General features: G+C 36.9%; 1 protein-coding gene across 3 annotated transcripts in view; it reads right to left on the bottom strand.

The window, feature by feature from the left end:
• SESN1 (sestrin 1) overlaps positions 1-22,123 on the bottom strand; it is a 122,706-nt gene that overhangs the window by 12,214 nt on the left and 88,369 nt on the right. The window contains exons 1-4 of one of the 3 annotated variants that reach the window (XM_047857991.1): positions 9,542-9,779; positions 2,626-2,691; positions 1,646-1,846; positions 836-1,018 (exon numbers count right to left, since the gene is read on the bottom strand). In XM_047857991.1, coding sequence (XP_047713947.1) covers positions 836-1,018; positions 1,646-1,846; positions 2,626-2,691; positions 9,542-9,643 — 552 coding nt within the window. In that variant the 5' untranslated portion in view covers positions 9,644-9,779. Of the gene's footprint in view, positions 1-835; positions 1,019-1,645; positions 1,847-2,625; positions 2,692-8,577; positions 9,450-9,541; positions 9,780-22,123 lie in introns of those variants that run through there. The other 2 variants (XM_047857992.1, XM_047857990.1) reach the window with 2 other exon arrangements.

Raw genomic sequence — 22,123 nt, forward strand, 5'->3', positions numbered from 1 at the left:
GGAATGCTCATCCACTGCTTCTGGGAATGCAAACTGGTACAGTCACTTTGGAAGACCTTTTCCCAGTTTCTTACAAAGCTAAACACAGGCTTACCATGCAATCCAACAATCACATTCCTAATTATTTACCTGTTTTGAAAACTTATGTTCACCCAAAAACCCCTGCATGTGAATGTTTATAGCAGCTATATTGTAACTGCTCAAAACCAGAAGTAACCCAAGATGGCTTTCAAACAAACTATGGTAACTCCATACACTGGTGTATTATTATTCAGTAATAAATAAAATAAATTTTCCATGGGAAATGCATGGAGGAACCGTAAATGCATACTGATAAGTAAAAGAAGCTCGTCTGAAAAGATGACATACTGTATGATTCCAACTATGTAACATTCTGGAAAAGGCAAAACTATAGACAGTAAAAACATCAGTAGTTGCAGGGTTTCAGGGAAAAGGGGAGGGAGATGAATAGGTGGAGCCCACAGGATTTTTAGAGCGGTGAAACGACTTTGTATGATAGTGTAATGGTGGATAGATGACATTAGCATTTGTCAAAACCCATAGAACTATACAACACAAAGAGTGAACCATAAGGTAAGCCCCAGATTTTAGTTAATAGTTAATTGATCAATATTGATTCTTTAATTATAGCAAATGTTATCATACTAATGCTAGATGTTAATAAAAGAGACTTGGGGGGAGTCTCAGGAGGGTAGAATATGAGAATATTCTGTGCCATTTTTCTGTAAACCTAAAATTGCTCTAAAGATTAAAGTCTATTTTAAAAAAAATCTTTTTTTAAGTGACACCTTAGATACATTACACTTCTACTTACCTCAATATGTTCTTTGGTAATAAGCCAAGGTCTATGGGCTAACACTTTATTAAGTTCTCCTAAATTTTGTAGTTTTTGAGGAGCATTCTCTAAACCATTAAGCCATTTGGGGTCTCCACCAACATGAAGGAAATCATTTACATGGAGGTTCACTAAGTAGGAACACTGATGTCTTGCTGCAGCCTTAAGAGAAAACAAAAAGATCAATCTAACTATAAATATTAAAATTTTAAACTATGAATATTTTTCCTTTATAATGGGTAAAACAGCAAGTGTTTGATTAGTCCGTTTGCAAATTTTTCATAAACCACAGAAATGCAGTTTCATATAAACATTAAAAAAAATCACACACACCATAGAAAGACCTCAGAAATATCCCCAAAACAAACTGAATAGCTGATAAAAGTATTTGAGCCTTAGGAATTGTATTTATATAACTTTCAGATCCTCAGATTAACAAACTTCAATTAAGGTGCCAACCATAAAATAATGGAGTATAATTTACAAATCGAACAGGAGTAGTACCACTTATGTCAATGTGAACTATTTGTAACAGTGGAATAGATCCTGTGTTCTTCTTTATTCTCATTTAATGGAAAATGGTTCTTAATAATGTATAAACACTTGTTTCTTTTTACAGATACATCTGAGAGTATACTTATTTAGTAAGAGGAAAACCACATACTACCTAACAGGAATCCAATTAGAAGTCAGAATATAAGTATTCATCCCTGTGTTTAAAGCATTAACCATCTCTTAAAACGATTAATAAAGGAGGCAGAAGGAATTTTTCATTTAACGTTTACAAACCATTATTCCAATGTAGTGCCGATAATGTAGGGGCAATGGCCCATCCATTTGCAGTAGATAGTGTTGAGTCTTTAGGAAACTTTCTAGATACTGTGGGTGAAAAACCATCACTAATGTAATGTTATCCAAACGACCCAAAGCAGCAAAAGAATCTGCAAATAAAGCATGCATCTGTGCGTCTTCACTTCCCACTTGGAGGATCTGTATGAAAGAGAGGAAAACCATGGTTACATAAATTGTAAATTGGTGTTAGAATGCAGTGCATACGTATTTTTTTTAAGTGTCATCTACAAGCAGGTTAAATTTGGCTTGAGAGAAAGGTTATAATTCTGAAACTTTAACTCAACTAGCAGCAAGACAGAAGAATAAACAGTTGAATATTATGTAGTAGGTAGTAGATAAACAACAAAGGCCGAACATTAAAGGCCACCTAGACAGGCTGCTTGCAGACTTGGCCAGAATCCAGATAAAGAAGCAGATTTAGATTATCAAATTTGCAGAGCTTGCAAACGGACTCTAAAGACTTTACCCTTTCCTTATAACGCCTAGTCTCAATTTAAGGAGAACCAAAATTTAAGGAGATCTAAAGCATAGGAGTTTTACATATTTAGAATTAAACATCCAATCTAGCATTGACACCAGCCTGTGGAGATGGTCAAGACCAAGTAACTCAGCTTATGAGCATGCACTTAACTAAACATCTAAATATAAAGAGATGGAGTATTATTGGTCAAAAACAAGTCTTGCCTTTCCTAGATTAAATATGGGTGTTAGAAAAGCGTCATGAAATACTAGAAATCAACATGACTATAACAGCTTTCTAATCCCACAGATTCACTGCCAAAGCATGATGATTAACTGCGATCAACTCTGCGTAAAACATGTTGTTGTCCAACAGTTGTTCAGATGCCAAGATGTGGGTCATGAGAGCTTTTCCTTAAAAGCATTCAGTTCACTATGTACTTTCACAAACAACATACCTCCTTTTCTGGGATGAATCTGCTTGGTCCGTGTCCTAGTGGTCGAGGAATTCTAATTCCAAGTTCCTAGAAAAGAAAATTACACCATCTCAGGCCTCTCAGCAGTAAACAACATGAACTGAGGCTACAGGAATGGGAGGAAAAACAACCAGTTGAACAGAGACAGGCTTGTTTTAGTGGTTTGTTTTCATGGCCATATATACATACCAACTCCTCTGTTTGCATCATATGGCTGACAAGAGCTTATAATACGACACAGACTAAAAACAATAAAACCTGTTTCACTAAAACCAGAGTTTTGCATAAAGTACTTGGCAGAAAGTCTAGAACAGAAAGTTCAGCACATAGCAACCAACCCTGTGGACTGTCACTGATACAAAATAAGACCAATGTGTTTGTACATCCAAAACTCAACCAACCAAAACATCAACCCCTGTGTATCTTGTCAGGAAATGAAAACTCACTAACCTCTGCCTAGATGTCTTAAGTCGAAAGGAGTGTTAATTATTATTACATCTACAATAACACTTCACAATAGGAGAAGAAATACTATGAAAAATAAAAAGTAGTTACTTAAATCCATAAAAGAAAGTACTGCAGGGCATGTTTTCTCTGTGGCTGAGTAAAACAATCTTCGAGAAACTAACTTTGCGAGTTTGCTTTAAATCTTTTATTTATAGTATGTTATCAATTTTGCTTATATTTTAGAGAAGCCCAACTGATTAACAAATAAAGGTTTTCTGCCCTTTGACATAGTAAATCTAGAACCCTGTACTTGAGAGTCTACTAGAAACCTATATTTGATGTGACAGGGTAGTGTGGTTAACAAAAAGTGACAAGTACGTATTAAAGGTCCATCTTTTCCCCAATACTGTGTGATTAGAGAAACAAAACTAAAATAATAACTTTTTGTTTTTTTAGGCTCATGTCCTATCAATCTGGTTTCTAAAAACAACAACAACAAAAAAATCCCCCCCCAAATTCCTGAAGTTTACACATCTAAATATTAAACCCTTGCTTATATAACTACATACAAATATTATTTGTACCCTCTACTGCTTCCAAAAGTCCTTCAGGATGTTCCTTTTAAAGAAAAAAAAAAGGGGGGGGGGTGGTTTGCAGACAGAGAAGGATATGTGGCAGCAATTCAAAAAATCTGGTCCAAGTGAATGAAAACCTTTTGAGCAGAGTGGATTTTTAAAAATTAAGCAGGCAGGACAAAACTGAAGAAAATCTTTATTGGGATAACTTAAGATGTCGATTCAAATACACTTGCCAATACACTTACACTGAACACAGCAATGCTCTAACTATACCCTTCACTAGAGGAGGCACTCAATTCACTGGTCTGGCCACAGGCATGTCTTAATTTTATTAGCCCGTAATAAATGCAAGAAAAAAACCTCCACATTCCTTCTATTCAATACATCATCTTAACACAAATGCAGCCATTTATATAAAACAATGACTCTATTAGCCTTTCTAACTGCTGAATTTCTGATCCAATTACATAGATATCAAGAAATATTGGGCAAAATGTTAAGGTTACATTCAATATTTACCCCTCTTCATTTCTTCACAATATTATTTAAATAAAATGCATTTTAGGAAAATGCCCATTTCAAGAGTTTATCACTCTTTTTATACCCGAGAGACACTACTATTCTTGAGACTGTACTGTGTTAAAATGTAGTATTTCAGATGGAGGAGAAATGGATTATTCAACAAATGATCTTGATACAACTAGATAGCCACTCAGAAAAAAGTAAAGTTAGAACCATAAATCATACTTAAATTAGAGGTAAGTATTAAAAAAAAAAAAAAAAACAAACACCCCAAACCAAAAAACATAAGTGCTGGAAGAAAACACTCATGGAATGAAGTTAGGCCTAAGAATGTCATAAAACCCAGAAGTCGTAAAATAGAAAACTAGTAAATCTGATGACATAAAAATAAAGACTTTCACATGGGAAAAATAAACATAAAAAAGTCAAAAGCAAACAGAAAATCGGGAAATCTATTTGCAGTTTCTATATCAAAGGGGCTAAATTTCTTGAGTACATGAAAACTCCTACAAATCAGTAAGAAAACCTACAACAACCTGATAGAAAAATGTACAAAGGACACGGACAGTTCAAAGAAATGGCTGAAAAATGGTCAACCTCACAATAAAACTTTAAGTTAGCTACACTGAGATACTATTTTTCACCTAAAAGATTGCTGAAGATCAAAAGTTTAATAGTAGGCTGTGAAGAGGAGGTGGATAAATATTTGTTACTTATACATTTCTCATGGGAGTGTTGTGAAGTGTGAGGAAGTAAGATCAAGGAATACATAAGAAGTGTAAATCACTACAACTTATAGAGAGGGTAGTTTGTAATAATGATTGAAATGAAAAAGTCACAAATCCTTTGAGTCAACAATTTCATTTTAAATGCTGACCTGTACTCATAGACATGCCATAGGTAAAAGGATAATCACTGCAACATTGTTTGTAATAGTACAAAATATAAAACAACCTGAGCTCTCATCAACAGGACTGTTTTAATGTAGTATGACCACAGACTAGAATTACATGCAGTCCTTACAAGGAGAATGAAACAATTCTGTATGAGTTGGCTTTAAAAGACCCCCAAGATACATATTGAGTGTGCATCAGGGGGGTGAGGTAGGGGAGAGCAAAGTGCGTAAGATGCATGTATTTTGTTACTATCTGTAAGGAGAGAAAAAAAACTTAGCAATTCCATTTATAGGACTTTATTTTAACTAAATTAGCAACATGTGGGTGGCATATACATATTTTTAATAACAAGACTGATAGCACATGGACCTCAAAACAAAAAGGTTGAATTATATTATTTTGGTTTTGTTTCTATACCAAATATATACTTTACATACTGAACTATCATAAAACAATAGTTTAGAGTTCAAAGAAAGTGGCTATCAGTGTTTCAGAATGGAGTATTTTCCTATAAGTATAGCAAAGACCTTTCCCAATGGTCCTATATACTTTTCATGTCTTTGAAAGTCTACCCCGACAGCCAAATTTAATGGTCATACTTGTATCACTGTCTCCCCTATTCCTTCCCTTCAGTGGGCAAAACCTTCCTTCACAGTTCCTTTAGACAAACATTCTTTCAGAGTGAAAAACTACGTGTTTTAAAGCAGGATGTTAACTAAAAGTAAACATTCTTGGGAATGGATTATAGACCAATTATGCTAATAATCTCTTATTGTTGAGGTTACATTAATTCCCTGATGAGGTACCAGTCTGGCAAGAAAACTGGAGATGGAAGAGAAGATAAACTGAAGAAAGGAAAGGAGTGGAAAGAAGTCTCTGACATTCAAGATTCCAATTTCATTATTTTACCTAAGTCTAGTTCCGGATAAAACAGAATTGTACCCAGCTCACATCCAGACTACCAGGGTCAATTTCCTATTAAGATGAAGAAGTTGTGAGAGGTCTGTGCCATTCCTTAAGGGCAGAAAGGGAAATGGCAGGAAGGAAAAGGAGAGGAAGTGAAAGAAAAGACTGGGGGAAGGGAGATACTGATATACTTAAAAAAAATAAAGTCTTTCCCAAAAAGGACTGATCGACTAATTTAATGGGAAATATAGTGAGTGCTATTCTAGACTCACATCAACTTATTCTCCATATTTGAAGGCTTACTCAATGTCCTTTGTTCTGTTTCTTAATAGATTAGGTACAGGAGAGAGATACAAGAATATCAACTGATGAGCTCTAAGACTCCATTCCACCATATCCTAGTCCAGATTCAGGCAGGAAGGAGATGATTTTATAAATTATATATATTTCTATATATATCAAATTCTATATAATGTTTATGTAACATACAATAATTATAAACATAAAATAATCACATATAATAATTTATAAATTATACGTATATATGTAATTTGAAATCAAGTACCTAGCTCAGTTAGTATTAGTGAGTAATGCAGACAGGGGTTGAATCTAGGAAATCTGGTTCTAGAGTTGTCATTATTACTCTTTTGAGCCTCTGTAAGAGTTTTTGACACCTTAAAGGTCCTTTTGGATATCACTGTTGTTATGCAATAGTATTCTTGGTTTCTAAAAGGCTAATTTTCTGGAAAACTCATTTTCTGAATACTTCTTTTCCTAGTCAACATGACAAATTAGCTACTACCCTATCTTCTAGCAGGTATTTATTTTAAAAAGCTACTACAGGTCTTCAATAGGGTGATCATAAGCCAAACTAACTGCATTTCATAATTTCCTAAACGTTATTTCAATTATGCCTTATCTGTTGCTGTTGAAGAAAATTAATTACAGACTTTGAATACGTTTTGGCCAATCCAGATTCTAAGACACAGAACTGCCGATAGCAAATGGCCTTGTTTAAAAAGCAGATGTAGATGCTAATCACAGCACAAACCTCACAGGCCTTTGGTGAAGGTGTGGCTGGAAAAACGAACATGGGAACTAACAGTTCTTTCCTCTCAACAATTCTCCTAATCAGCATTTTGAAAAAGACAGCAACAGCCTCTGCCATGACAACACCGCTGCAAATCTGACATAACATCTATTTCTTCAGTAGCATGTAATACTAAGACACTCATTTTCACAATATGAAAATTCTTAGCAAATGTAGACAGTACCACAGAAACACTGTATCTGTATTGTATCACATAAGGAATCAGTGTTGGCATGCTAAAAGTACTGCTCTGATCATTTCCAAATTGGTCAGAGATACATTTAGGAATCTACAGCAATACCCTCCTTTAAGTGAGACAGTGATGTGCCACAAATGCAAAATAAAAGCATTCCTTGGCTTCTAGTGCCTACCCACTTGCAAAACAAGTGGAAAAGTAAATATGATTAAGTCATTTGAATCATTTTTCTCACTGGGCTTGGGGCACTTTTAAAAAACTGTCCAGACGTCTTATGCCAATAACCACAATGCTCGTATTAATTTTGATTGAAAAAAAAAAAAAACTACAAAAGCAGTATGTGTTTCAACTAGGCAACGATAAATTGTGTAAAAAGTGAAAGCTCCCACCCCACTCTCCCTTCTTTAGGAGAATCATTTCCTAGAGCTGGTGCTAGGCTTCTGACATTCAAAAATTTTGAACAGAAATGAAAAGATGTAGAAGGAACAAAAATATATTCCTGCTATAACAAATGTACTGGTGCTTCTTTTAACATTGTCATTACCTCTGCTTGGGAACTTGGAAATACTGAAAGTTCAGGTACCTCTTTTTCCAGTCTCTGGTCTTCTATAAAACATATTTAAAAAAAAAAAACAACCTCAAAAAAACTATAAAACAAAAAACCAAACCAAAACAAAAACCTCACTGACTTCAAAGTACTGGATTTGTAAGGCTGACTTAGGCCATGTGTGTGCCCTGTATTTTAGTCAGGAGTTCCATCCCTGAAAAGTGTTTCATTTTAAAGCATTTTATTTGGAGGCATGCTACTTGAAAGAGTCATGTTATTAATTCTTTTGTAAAATGAATAGTTTTCCTATAAAGCACTACTTCCTGACTTATTTTCCCACATGTCGGATGTGTTAAAAGTGATAAAATACAACTCCGCAAGGCTTCCTAGTTTCCTAAACACAATCCCACGGGCACGGAAACCAACCAGCGAGCTACAATGTATCCCTTCATCTTCCAGTTTTCGCGGCTATATTCAGAGACTCTAGATCTGGGCGAGAACCGGGATTCTGCACCCAAACACCATCAGAAATGACAGCTATTCAAGCTCCGCGACTGGGGATCGCCTCTAGTCAGAATGAGAAAAGATCTGTTATGGCCTGCAAACGGAAACCAGAAATGGGATGTCAACACTTCCACAGGGTTTTGTTTCTTTGATAGAGTTTCCAAAGCAACAGGCAGCGCAAGTTTTGTTGGTGTTTAGGTTGCTGCATGATGTGTACACAATGGGGAGCGTATCATGTACCCACTAACGTTAAAATCCAGGAAAGTGCGTCCTACAGCCCCCACGAGGTCTTCTCTTCAAGTTGCGTGAATCCATGCAGTCCACTCGCCACGCAGTCTCCACTTACGAAACAACAGAAACACTAGAACGGAGTCCCCTAAGTGGGCAACGCTGCGGAGACATTCCTAGATTTCGTGACCGATGGCAACCCAGCGTTCTGAGTTCAATTCAAACTTTAATGACTGTTTCTCTTTCTCCTTTGTCACCTTTTGAACGAAAGCCTTTTAAAGGCTCAGATTTCGGTTAGCTGTACTAGCAACTTTCAAATGGGGCCGTTATTCACAACCCCTTGGGAAAAATACAAAATGTCACAACTGAACCGCTTTCTCCTGAAGGCCGTCTCAGGCGCAACGGGGATGGTTAACAACCAGGGGTAAGCGCGGTGCATAACGTCATAGAGCCGGCAGAACATACGTGTTCCAGGCGGCAGCAGCTTTTAACCGACTCAAATGTTATTTCCCCCCCTTTTTTTGAGTAGGAGGCCAAGGGAGGGGGGGGTCACCGATAATGTTCTGACAAGACGCCGAGGGGAGAAAAATCCACAGGCTGTTCTACCCTAAGACTGGAGCTTTGTTCGGTTCTGACTTGTGGAGACTTGCACACAGGACGACGTTATTTACGTTTTGGAGACTTCCATTTAAATGACCGAGGCAGCTGTGTCTGCCAGCCTCAGCATTTTCTCCCGGGGCCGGCTCGCGGTGGAAACCGTCTCCCCTCCCACCACAGGCCGCCCCTTCAACCTGAGGGGCGCGGGCCGGCCCGAGACGCCCCCCGCCGGGCAGGGCGGCCGGCCGGGCGGTTGCTCCCGGGGCACTCTCCAATGCGGAGCGTTCTCCGCAGCTGTTAGGTACGAAGGCGGGGAGGCATCGCGACCTCCGTGCAGCCCGGGCAGCTGTGCCGGGTACCCGCCCGCCCGGCCCCTCGCCCGGATACCTCGTCCTGGCCGCGGCCCCCGCCGCACTGCTTGCAGCCCAGCAGCTCCGAGACGGCCAGCGAGGCCGTGTACGCCTGGTTCGCGGTGGTGGCCAGGCGCATGTCGGCGCGGGGACCGGCTGCGGACGCGCAGGAGAAGCCCGGCGGCGCGGAAAAGGCGAGCGCTGACCTGACGGCCGGGCTCCGGGCTGCAGCGCCTCAGGCAGCGCGGACCTCGGCGGCAGCGCGGCGCGAGCAAACAAGCCGCGCGGCCCCGCCCCCGCCGTCACTCCGCCGGCCCAGCGGCTCCCCGCGCCAATGCCGGCCCGCGGCGCCGCGGAGCCCCGCCCCCTTGACGCGGAGGGGCGGGCGTTGGGGGGCGGTCCGACGCGGCCGGGGAAAAACAACCTCGAGCGGCAGAGCTCTCCGCCAGGAGCTAATTCTCGCGTCCAGAACTGGCTCGGTGGGCTTGCCTTAAGGCTGGGGTGGGGCGCGAGCACTCGGGCGTCAGGGAAAGGCGAACGCGCCCCTGCCCCCAGCTTCAGCAGCGGAGAGACTGCCCTTCTTCCCACCCACTCGGATTCATTTACCTTGAGCCGAAGAGCAGCCCACCTCTAAGCGGACCCTGCACCACCAGGAATAAATAACCAAGTTCGCTTTACATTTTATAAACTGTTGAAATCCCCTTCAGCCTTTCCAGTAATGCGCAAACAACGCTGAATGGGCCCGGAATGCTGCAACAAGTATGGGACCATGGCCTATATTCAATATAAAATTATTTTTGGTAAGCTATGTAGAAACTATAAATATCACACTCTTCTACACAGATAATAAGGCTTGGTAGCCAATGTCTGCATTTCCCTTTTCCTCGCAAGTATATTCCAAGGCTTTAACATTTCTAATATTCTCCCATAAGTGCCCTGGGTTCTAAAGAAAGAATTTCTCTGAAATCCGATGGGGAACTTGAGACAATATAGGTTAAAAAGGATCGTAAATAACTGACACTGTTGGACCTGGGTCGCAAATCTCTCAAATCCTGTGTGAACACTATTTCCTTAAATGGATTCATTAACTTCTTTTAAAAAATCACCTCCTAAATTAGATCTCTTTTTGCATGTTTGCTCTTGTGTTTTCAAAAGCTTACATGTCCAGGTTTAAAAAAAAAAGTTGGAACATCATGACAAAAGGAAAAAAAGCGGAGTTTAAATCAATAAATACTGACAGACACAGAACCAGGACTCCTAAATGCAAATAAGTTTCAGTCTTAAGAGTGGAGGTTACAATGTCTCAGAGAAGATTTACTCTTAGAGCTCTTAAAATGTATTTTAAAAGGAAGTTAAAATGGTTATTTTTTAAATCTTCTCCAGATAAATAAGATAAATACTGTATATTCTCATACACTGTTTTTATAAATTGCTAAAGCACACAAAATATCTTTGCTGTCAAGAAAAGCAATTTTGGGTTAATAATAACATAAAAGAAAAGGCTACAGAGGCTTCCAAGCTTTCTCTTCTTCTGAGCACAGCCACAAAAGCAAACAGGATAATCAAATGCCCACTCAGCCACAAACCAACAAGCAGCAAAAATAAGCCCAGTAAATCATCCAGTTTGCAGCAATAGGACATACCCTCTAAAATAAACTGGTTGTAGATGAATACCTTGGAAACATAAATGGACTTGATATATGAGGTTGTGAGCTATAATGCTAGATAATGAGAAATAAGTGAAAATGATGACTTTGCTTCTAGAAGAGTTGAGCTGTGATTTTTATTTTCTGGAAGGAATACAACAATGGGGCTGAGTTGTCTAGTAGGGCATAACCTTGTTTATGACATTAAAATTATGTCATTTGCAAAATGGAGAATGCTTACCTTTCTATTTTTTAATGAGAGACTAGCATTTAGCTAACCCAAAAATGGTTCAAAATAATTAAATACAAATCAAAACTACAAACTATATATAGTGTTTGATACTTAGAGCTTGATAAATATTTATTGAAGAGGTATACACTGAAATTGTATAGGAAGCCGCAATTAGGATTTTTCCCCCCAGAAAATTCCAGTTTATGTACTTTGATGCTGCCTTACATAAAAAGAAAGATAATTAAAAAAAAAAAAAAAGATAATTTTAACTCATAATTCTATGGTTTACTGAGGACCTTTAAGCCATTAAATGTCAAGATTCCTTTATGGTCTCTAAAAAGACTGACATAATTTCTTCAAAGAGTAATAATTTCTGCTCTATTACAATAGAGCAGCATGGTGAATTAGTCACTTTATTCTCAACATAAAAGGGTTGCCTCCAAATAAATCTATAGTAACCAAGAATTCCAACCAATGTATTAACCTGAAAATATCATTGTGTCACTTCTTGAGTAGGCCAGATGTCCTGAAGGTGTTTCTCCTAATGAACCCCTAGTGTTAGGCATGTCATAGGCATGCAATAAACATCTGCTAAAAAAATGAAAACTGAGCACGGAACAGTAACTGGAAAGGACTAAATTTTGATATTTACCACAGGTTATCATTATAGGCCAGCAGTTACTTTACAAAGTCTGCTACTTAAACATTTCTAACATTATTTATTTCTAGGAAGAAACCTGATACTTAATCCAAGAAGTAATAGTAATTCTGAAATATTTCCTTTCCTCTAAAAATCTTTTGGTAGACTTATGCAGTTGTATCAAAGTGAGGTTTTTGCATTTGTCATTAGTAGTAATGGTCTCAACTCTAATTTTCTCAAGAATAAGCTGATATACTACGTAAAAGCAGAGTGGTGTTAAGTGACTTTATCTGAGCTAAGAACTATGATGTATTAGAGAGTCTGGACTTGAAGCTGTGCTTTCTGAAGGAGGAACATCTGAGCTGGGACTTATAGGATTAGTGGAGAGGCTTTGGCAAGAAATTGGGGGTTGGGGGAGGTAGGAGAGGGGACTTGAGAGAATAGAGACAGAGTTCTAAACAAAGGAAACAGCATGTGCAAAGGCCCAGAGGCCAGGGAGAGAGACAATGGTCCAAATAGGGAAGCAGAATAAAGGAAGTTTATTGGGTCTGGAAGAAGACAGTGATAGAGTTCAAGTAAAAAATCAACAGTAAGGAGGGACCTTGTTCAAGCTTTATTTTAAAGAATGTAAATTTCATTGTTAAGAGTACTGTGGAGTTCTTGCAAGTTTTAAATAGTAGAAAGACATCAGACTTGCATTTCAGCTAAGGTTTAAAAAAATATATTGGAAGGGACAAAATTAGAGGCAGAAAGATGGTTAGGAAGGCTGTTGAGGCAATTCTGGCAAGGCAACAGGGAGGTCTGAAGAACAATGGGAATGAAGCAAAGTGTAGGGATGAAGGTAGATTTTGTCTCTCCAACATAATACATTTCTCGAGAAAGGAACTCATGCCTCATACTCTTATTTTTGAAACTGAGGAAATAAATTTCAAATTAGCTGTTCTCCTAAGTGACTTCCTTACATCCATTAGACTTTTGAAATATAGTTAATTCATGGAAAATAATAGATACGTTTTAGTAGAATGAATACTTATCAGGCCAAAAGGCATAATCACACTTCCATGGACCAGATATTAAACCTTGAATTTTCCTGTTAACCAAAGGAATTATATTAAAGTACCACAGATTTGTAGATCTATTCAGTAGAAAGGAATTATATTTAGTAATTGGTTAGAAAACACACATAGCAGTGATTTCATCCATTAAGCCAAAGAACTCCTTTAAGAGTGGGCTTAAAGCATTATTGAAAAATGTCCTATTGTCATTTAAAACATTTTATTTAGAATGAATGCTGGTTTATAAGATTACTTCTGCTTACTAATTTTGTCAAGATTTTTCTCCTCCAGCTCATATCTTCCTGTTTTTATATATATAGCTTGTCTGCTAAGCACTTTTTTTTCCTTTCGACATGTTTTGAGTACATTGAGATCCTTTTAGCACTGAACTTTAATTTTACATTGTTCTCTTATTTGTCCTCTACTTTTCTCACTTCTTCAATTTAATTTTTAGAATTTTATCACTTATAAAGGAGCAAGAATGTTGACAGATCTTTGCCTTATTCTTTTCTTTAGGGTTTCTTCTTTTAGAAATGCACAATTTTAAATCTCTGATAGGGTTTTAGAAACATAGGCCATCACCCACATTTGTAAACAAGCAGTGTTCCAAACAATGTCAGTAGCTTTAAATTAGAAAATCACTTTCCCCTAAAGAACAAGCATGTTAAATTGTGGTCAGGTTTTCCAGGTTAATCAGACCAGTAACTTACTAACTCCTACCCATTAGACACTGAAACAATTGACATATATAAAGCAGATAATTATTCCTATTTTCAAATTTATAAAACAGAAATTCATAAAGCATGGGTAAATCATCCAAGATTATAAAAGTAGTAAATTGCCTTTAAGGATTAGAACCCAGGTCTATCTGAATCCAAAGCAGCAGAAGCTGGGTTGCTTCTTTTAATGAATAATTTACAAATTTTGATAACTATGTATTAGTCTCAGTTCTTTCTTTTTTAAGCCCTCACCATTCTTATTTATTTAAAAAAGTTAAAAAAAATTTAATTTACATCCAAGTTAGTTAACCATATAGTGCAATAATGATTTTAGGAGTAGAATCCAGTGATTCATCACCTATATATAACACCCAGTACTCATCCCAACAAGTGTCCTCCTTAATGCCCATTGCCCATTTAGCCCACCCCACCCCCACAGCTCCTCAGTTTGTTCTGTGTATTTAAGAGTCTCTTATGGTTTGTCCCTCTCTCTGTTTTTATATTATTTTTGCTTCCCTTCCCCTATGTTCATCTGTTTTGTATCTTAAATTCCACATATGAGTGAAGCCATATGATATCTTTCTCTGACTGATTAATTTTGCTTAGCATAAAACACTCTAGTTCCAGTATTAGTCTCAGTTCTTGATTCTGAGGACAAAAAAAGAGGGAATGAAGAAGAAAAAATTTATCTTCCTTTCTTATACTCAGGATGAGATCTCGTTAAAAAATAAAATCATGGAATGAGTGAGCTTGGTCTTTGAGAGCTCATCTCCTCTACTCTATCCCTGTCCTCCTGGTGTCTTTTCCCAGGCCTTTGGTGACCTCATGTTACCTAGAGCTCCTTCTCTACAGAACTCACCTAAATCTACCCTAAGACTCTACCTAAGTCTACTAAAAGGTCCTCATACCAACCCTATTCCTCTTAGAATAACTGGTTCAGTGCTAGGAAGAAAGCAGTCTTCCTAAACCAATTCATACTATTCATTGTAGGAGGTACTGATATCTCATAGTAATTTATTTAGTCTGACTCAACAGAATATAAGCTTTGTAAAATCAGAATGTTTGTCTTTTTTGCTCACTGCTGTATTTCCAATGCCCAAGTGCCTAGCACATGGTAGACCCTCAATAAGTATATAATGAATGAACTTCACAGAGATTTTTCTATTAAAAAAAAAAACTTACCTCAATAATGATATTAAGTTTATGAAAGATTTGGGCCATCTAGACAAACATTTTTGGAGGTTTGGGGTCCACTATCCAGGCAGGCAGGCTGTGCTTGGGAATCAGCTTGTCCTTGGGTTCAGCTTTGCTAAAGCAACTACTGTTTTTCATAGTTTCTCCTCATCTTCTTCTTGGGAATCCACAGATATTCCCAAGCTTCTTTGATTTTTCTTTGCTTGCACTGCTAAGCTAGCTATATAGGTTTGGGCAATGGAGTATTTGGTTCATTTGTTAAGTCAGGCAGGTACTTACAAGTCAGATGCTGCCTGAATACATACCATTGTTTGACAAGATTCATGAGCATTCTGTAACCAAATTTGGCTTAAACACCTTTAGGCCTAAGGTGAAATGACAGAAAAGAAAGTGTCTGTTGAGATCTCAAAATTAAATGGGAGAACTCATACAAAAATGCTACAATTTTTACAGGTGAATTACTTTTCAGCATTATTGTTGAGTTAAATAAGAAGGAATTGGTATAATTTGGAATAGGTTGAGGTTCAGGTGTGGTGGGAAATTGAGAGTTTGGACTTTATCCCATATGTATGTAGGAACTACTACTGTAGCTTTAAAGAAAGAGAAAAAGGAAGTGATACAAACTCAAAAAAAAAAAAAGGTAACCAATGATACTAAATATATGACATATTCAAGTGGAAAATATTTCTCTGTGCACATATACTACTGTATTGTATAATTTTTAAAATGCTTTTTGAGGAGCTGGATTTCAACTCTACCTAAAAACATATGTGAAAAAAATATATATATATATATTTTAATTCTCAAAGTACTTCTGTTTGTAGGCACAAGGCAAGAACTGGTTTTAGTATGTAACCTATAATTTAAAAAAAATTTTTTTTCTTACTAGTCTCTACATCCAAGAGATCAAGAATCATGTGTCAGATGCTCTTCTGACTGAGCCAGCCAGGTGCTCCTAAAATCTTTTTATCAGGTTATTTTTATTTTTTTATTTGTAACAACTATCCTGACCTCCCTATTCCTGCCCACCCCCACCATGATTATTACTAGCATGTAGTGAATAGGGATCTACATATGTGCTTTTCTTATAGAACTCAAAGACCCCCACTCAGTTCCTCTGTAATAATCTTTAATTTTTTTTAACAGTTATTTATTTTTGAAAGAGTGAGATACAGCACGATCAGGGGAGGGGCGTGGCGTGGGGGGATGACACAGAATCCGAAGCAGGCTCCAGGATCTGAGCTGTCAGCACAGAGCCCAACGTGGGGCACGGGGCTCAGACTCATGGACCGTGAGATCATGACCTGAGCCAAAGTCAGATGCTTAACCGACTGAGCCACCCAGGCCCCCCATACCTGTAATAATCTCTAGTTGTGGGTCCTTTAATCCTTTAAATTACCTTCTTTCTTTGCCTTCTTCTGAGATCTCTAGTTTTCCAAGAGGGTGTTAAATTGTAAAACCTGGTCGCAACGTACAAGGCCACATCTAAAGACTACCTGCATGTTATTAAGCATCTTAGAAATAAAATGCCATTCACTGAACTTTCCCGTCTGTTCTTCTGCCCTCCAGAATCCTCACTGCACCTCTGGGCCATTGTCCCCTTTGTACACAGAATACGTATATGTTCAGGCCAATGTAGTTCAACAGAGATGTTTATTTTTACTTATCACTACTATCTTTGTGTATAGCTAAAAATACTAAAAAACAAAAACAAAAACAAAAAACCCAGAGAGAATGCCATTTTAAAATTGTTTTTACATGAGCTTGAATTTGAACATAATTCAAGAGCATTTGTAATAACAGAAAAATATGGTTTTCCTAATTTTTGGCAAACAATTGAGAAATACTAACACAGGATTTTATTCAGATATTAAAAATTGGAGAAGGTAGTATTCTTTCTTAATTTGTTGTAACTCTAATCTGAAAAGTACATTTTGGCATAGGTTTATGTACAGAGGTCAAGGCTATTATTTTAGCAATTAACAGAAATCTTAATAGTATGTAAGCACTTAGCATTCAATCATTATTTATAGATATTTACTGAATGCCAAATTATATGCATTTAATTTCTTAAATCCTATGAACAGGCAGAAATATCTTAATTTGAGTTTGGGTGTCTATTTTATTTAGACTTACACCTCTCACATAAGTCACACAGACTGGCAGACAGCTTGGGACTCTGTTAGGGAGCATTCAATGGGGAGTCATCTAGTTTACTGCCCAGTCCTGAAACAAAGAGACTAACAAAAAACAGAAACCCAGTTTATAAATCTCTTAACAGCCCTTCCAGTTTGAGCCCCCTCAAATTTAAAATGAAGGGCAGGTGAACTTCATATTCTCTCAAACTTTTATTTCAGCTCTGTTAATATAATTCCTGATTTTATCAAGAGTTATATGCTTTAAGCTAACTAGAATCTGGCCTCCTCCTACACCAGGCTTGTTTGTTACATTATCAGTGGTTTTCAAATTGTTTTTCTTAGGATCCATTCCTTACAAGTTCTTTAGAGTTATTATTAAATATTAAACTTAAACTTTCTTTTTCAAGGCAAACTACAAATGTAAATCAACATTAAATGCATTGGAAACCACCCTAATAGTAATTTGTTTAATAATTCAGTTCCTGGACTAAGTAAAGTTTCCTTCACCGTCTCTGTGAGCATATGTTTGAACATTTTTGTAAATGTGTGATTAGAAAGGGTATAATGTGTTCCAGCCTTTAAAAAAATTCGTGCGTCTCTGCATCTGCTGGAGTAAAACTAGCAGTGAGTGGACTGCTACAGCGAAGGTACAGTAAGGGTGCTTTGCTGTGTGAATCCAGATTACCTGGATATTATGCATACAAGAAAATACAGAGGGGCGCCTGGGTGGCTCAGTCGTTTGAGCATCTGACTGTGGCTCAGGTCATGATCATACAGTTTGTGGGTTCGAGCCCCACATCAGGCTGGCTGCTGTCAGCGTGGAGTCAGCTTCAGATCCTCTGTCCCCCCCTCTCTCTGCCCCTCCCCCCACTCATGCTTTCTCTCAAAAATAAACATTAAAAAAAGTACAGAAATAATACTGCACTCATAATCCATAGCCCTTAATTTCAAATTTGTTTAAAACATAAAATAGCCTCACTGTTCTCACTGACTTGATAAATAATTTAACTTTATTTATTTGAACTTAAAGATGTCATTAATAACATGCCAGTTTTATATATTGCATATATCATAATTCTGGTAATACTGTTTGACTGAAGACTATGCTGACAAAAAAAAAATTAGTAACGCATTTGAATATCACTGCCTTATATATATACCATATCTCTGGATCGGCCCACTAGAACTCATAGTGGGTTTGGAGGATCCATGCTAGTCTGGTAGCTCCCTACATTATTCCCCCAGGCTTGGGTCAGGCTTTAAGGTTCAGAGAATGATACATGGATTTCTGCTGATTCCAGCAGAATGCAGGGGGGAGTTAGCTCAAAGTCTCATTCCCACCAATGTTAAATAGAGCCTTAAAGAGAAAAGGCTCTTAGAATCACAATGGTTTATGACAGTCCACTGAATTACAAACCAAACTTGCCTTCCATTAGAACTTACATTTAGTCTGTCCTGGATCTGGTCTATAACTGTGAAAGGATTATCAATCCTTCTAGCCCTTCTCCAAAAAACATGAATAAAGTCAATCTTATCCTTCAGTGACACACATGCCAGTGTGACCAATAGCTTTTATCCTAAATCACAAAAATTTGACCTAAGAAATGTCCAATGAAGCAAAAGTACAATGAAGTACTTTGAGACGGTTTTTATTAACAATGAAGATACTACATCTTTTGTGTTTGTAATAGGCAAGTTCTTAAATAATACATGTGTTCTTTACAATAAGAACTTACTTTTAGGTCAGAAACTTCAACTTTCAAGTATTCAACAAAATTTTAAAAAACTAAACACAATACTTTAACTTGAACATTACAAATATACATTAAAACCTTAGAACCCTAAAATAATGTATATTAAATTTACAAATTTGTGGGTTTGAAAAATATATAAACTTCAAAAGACATCAGAAAAAAAAGTATGTGGATCCAGGAAAAAGAGCAAAGCAGAGTCAAAAGCAGGGTGCATTTCAAATAGGTCACACTCAACTTTTAACTCTAAGAACAACAACAAAAAAAATAAGCTTAGCAACAGCTGTCAGCCAACCACAAAGCAGACAGATCAGGACTCAACCACTCCAGATACCAATGAGGTCCAACCTTCAATGTTTTTTTTAAAAAGTTATATAGTGTCAGAGCAGAGCACTGTGATAAGACAGGATATACTGTCCTGAGTTAAAAGTAACAAAGATTTAAAATCTTTTCACCAATCCTTAAAAAAATAGATTTTAATAACAGTGATAATTTTGTTTTTATCCTTACTGTGTCAGATACTGTATACATTAAAGTCACCTTTAAAATATTAGTGTAATAAAATATAGAATTTTTTGGGAAATTTTCTTTCTTGTTTGTAGATAGAGGATAAGGGTGGAAATATCCATAAGAAAAAATTCTTCTGTTTTTAAATTCCCTAATACTCAATTTCCAAAATTCATGGGGCGGGGTACAGCCAACAACGAAATGTTATTGTCCAAATCCAAAAATATGAGCATGACAGTCACATACAAATAAATATAACCTTCAAAGCAAGCAAGAAAACAGACCCCATAGTGCTATTCTATGCAATGTTTCCTCTTTATCACTCAATACATATTCTCCTGAGAAGAAAATTTTCTGAGGATTTAGAAGAGATTTTCAAAGACTTACATACTTCATCACTGTAATGTTTAGTGCTAACCTCCGTTATTTGTTCAAACTGAGAGTGTTACTTGCAATAGAGACATAAACATTGTAAAACGATACTTGATAGTTTTCTTCATTTTGCTTTTGGCTTGCTAAATCTATATTCTAAAGCAGTTACCAATATTTTCTGTAAAAACCTTCAAGAACCACCTTTTGTTTTTTCTTCAAGTGCTGCTTAAACCATTTGCTGGTTTTAGTTCCCTAAAAAATAATTATTTTAAGTAGATCAGCTTGACTTGTCATATCAATTGTTTCCTGTACTGTAAGACATAGGAGGTTTGCTACTAATACTGTAAGATGCTGTCCAAAATGTATGTATGTATACTTCCCCTCAACAGTTCATTGTATTCTGTATACTTAAGGAAGGTGTGTGTGGGGGGATTAAATAATATTTGAAGACTAGTTCTGGGTTTATTGGCGATACCCTCACTTCATTCTGTTCCTCTATCCTCAATTGTCACAGATAACAAAGCTATGTTGAATCAAGAAAAAGGTAGTTTCATGGGTGGGGGATGGACTAAATGGGTAATAGGTATTAAGGAGGACACTTGTTATGATGAGCACTGAGTGTTATATGTAAATGATAAATCACTAAATTGTACTTCTGAAACCAATATTATACTCTATGTTAACTAGAATTTACATAAAAATTTGGAAGAAAAAAAAATAAAGATGCCTTCTGCAAAAAAAAAGAAGAAAGAAAGAAAAAGGTAGTTTCAATACATTTGGGAAAGACACACTTTTACATCAAGCTCATATTTTCCTTGAACTCTTAAATCTTAGTATTTTTAAACAGTACCCACCCAAATGTTACTGAAAGTTTCATCAATTACTTAACACTCATATTTCTATACACCAGGGATTGGTTGTGTATCTTTTGGTTAAATTCATGAACCTCTATATGTATGAATATATTGGACCAGTTTATTCAACATTCATTCAATCAATATTAATTAAGCATTATTAAACAAGTATTTTTCCCCCTCGGTTGGTCTTTGAGAACAATATCCACATCTTCCTTTTTCCTCCCTCTTCTTTTTGTAATTGCTTATAGTTAGACCCACTACGTCTTTTTGCTTCTAAAGGGGCACCTGGACTGAAGAATGCCTTAAACTACAAACGCAAAGAGGTCAAAAGGCTTGGAAAGCAGGATTGTGTATTATGGTGAACATTTGATAGTTAATTTAGCAGTTAGGTAATTGTGTACCAATTGATGAGGAGCTTTAAAACCAATAACTCAGATTTTTAGTCCCAGATTTGGTTCTAGAAGCAGATATATGCTATACTTCGTGGTTTCAGATTTGATAATATTAACAGAATAGCTAACACATATTGTTATTAGTATGTATCAGGTACTCTTCTAAAGCATTTTACATATGTTTTAACTCATTTAATATTTAATTCATTTTAACTTATTCAACCCTCATAATAACCCTTTTGGTAGGTGCTCTTTTCATTTTTGAAACAGGAAACAGAGAAAGTATCTAACCCAAGGTCACATAACAAGCAAGCAGCTTAAGTAAAGATTAGAATTCAAGCCTGACTCCAAAGGCATATTCTTTCTACTATACCATGATGCTGCCTGATAATGGTTTTAGTTTTTTTTTTTTTTTCCACTGTTAATATTCCAGTGATTGTGTATCCATTAGGAAAGAGGTCAAGGGACCATAAACTTTTCTCTTAATCCCTTCCTACCTTACCTGTAATCTCTTCTCTATGACTGACTGTTCATCCCACCCTCTGTGGACTGCCCCCACCCAAAAAAACTTTAGAACATCATTCTTCTCCAGGAAATCTGAACTGGCTCCCGACTGAGCCTACTGCCAAAATAGGATATGCTCCATAGCATCTCTCAATATCCCTTCTCCCTGGCTACTGCCTTTCTTATATATGTAAATCAGATCCCAGTTTCCTTTATTCCACTTACCTACTTCCAGTCCCCTCTGAACCTTTACAAAATTTTGTAAATTTTGTCATGCTGAATGAGGAATATCTTCTACCACTTGACAGTTTACCACACTAATACTGTCTCTTAATCTACAAAATACCATGCACTATGTTTTGGATATAGTTTATAATTACTATTTGTGGATGTACTTATGTTGTGTTCACTGTTTTAAAGTATAACCTCAGAGTATTTATATGCCCCTTTTGGGCTATGTTGAGAGTACATTCTGTTCTAGATGCAAAGGTCTGGGGAGTGGAAGTATGTTAATCATGCTTTGAAATTATAGCTACCAGCACATGACACAAGTATTTGAAAACACATTTTCATTATATTGTAAGATTTGTACACATGACACCAAAGAGAAAG

The sequence above is a fragment of the Prionailurus viverrinus genome, chromosome B2 (genome assembly GCF_022837055.1).
Source record: "Prionailurus viverrinus isolate Anna chromosome B2, UM_Priviv_1.0, whole genome shotgun sequence".
Classification (NCBI taxonomy): Eukaryota; Metazoa; Chordata; class Mammalia; order Carnivora; family Felidae; genus Prionailurus; species Prionailurus viverrinus.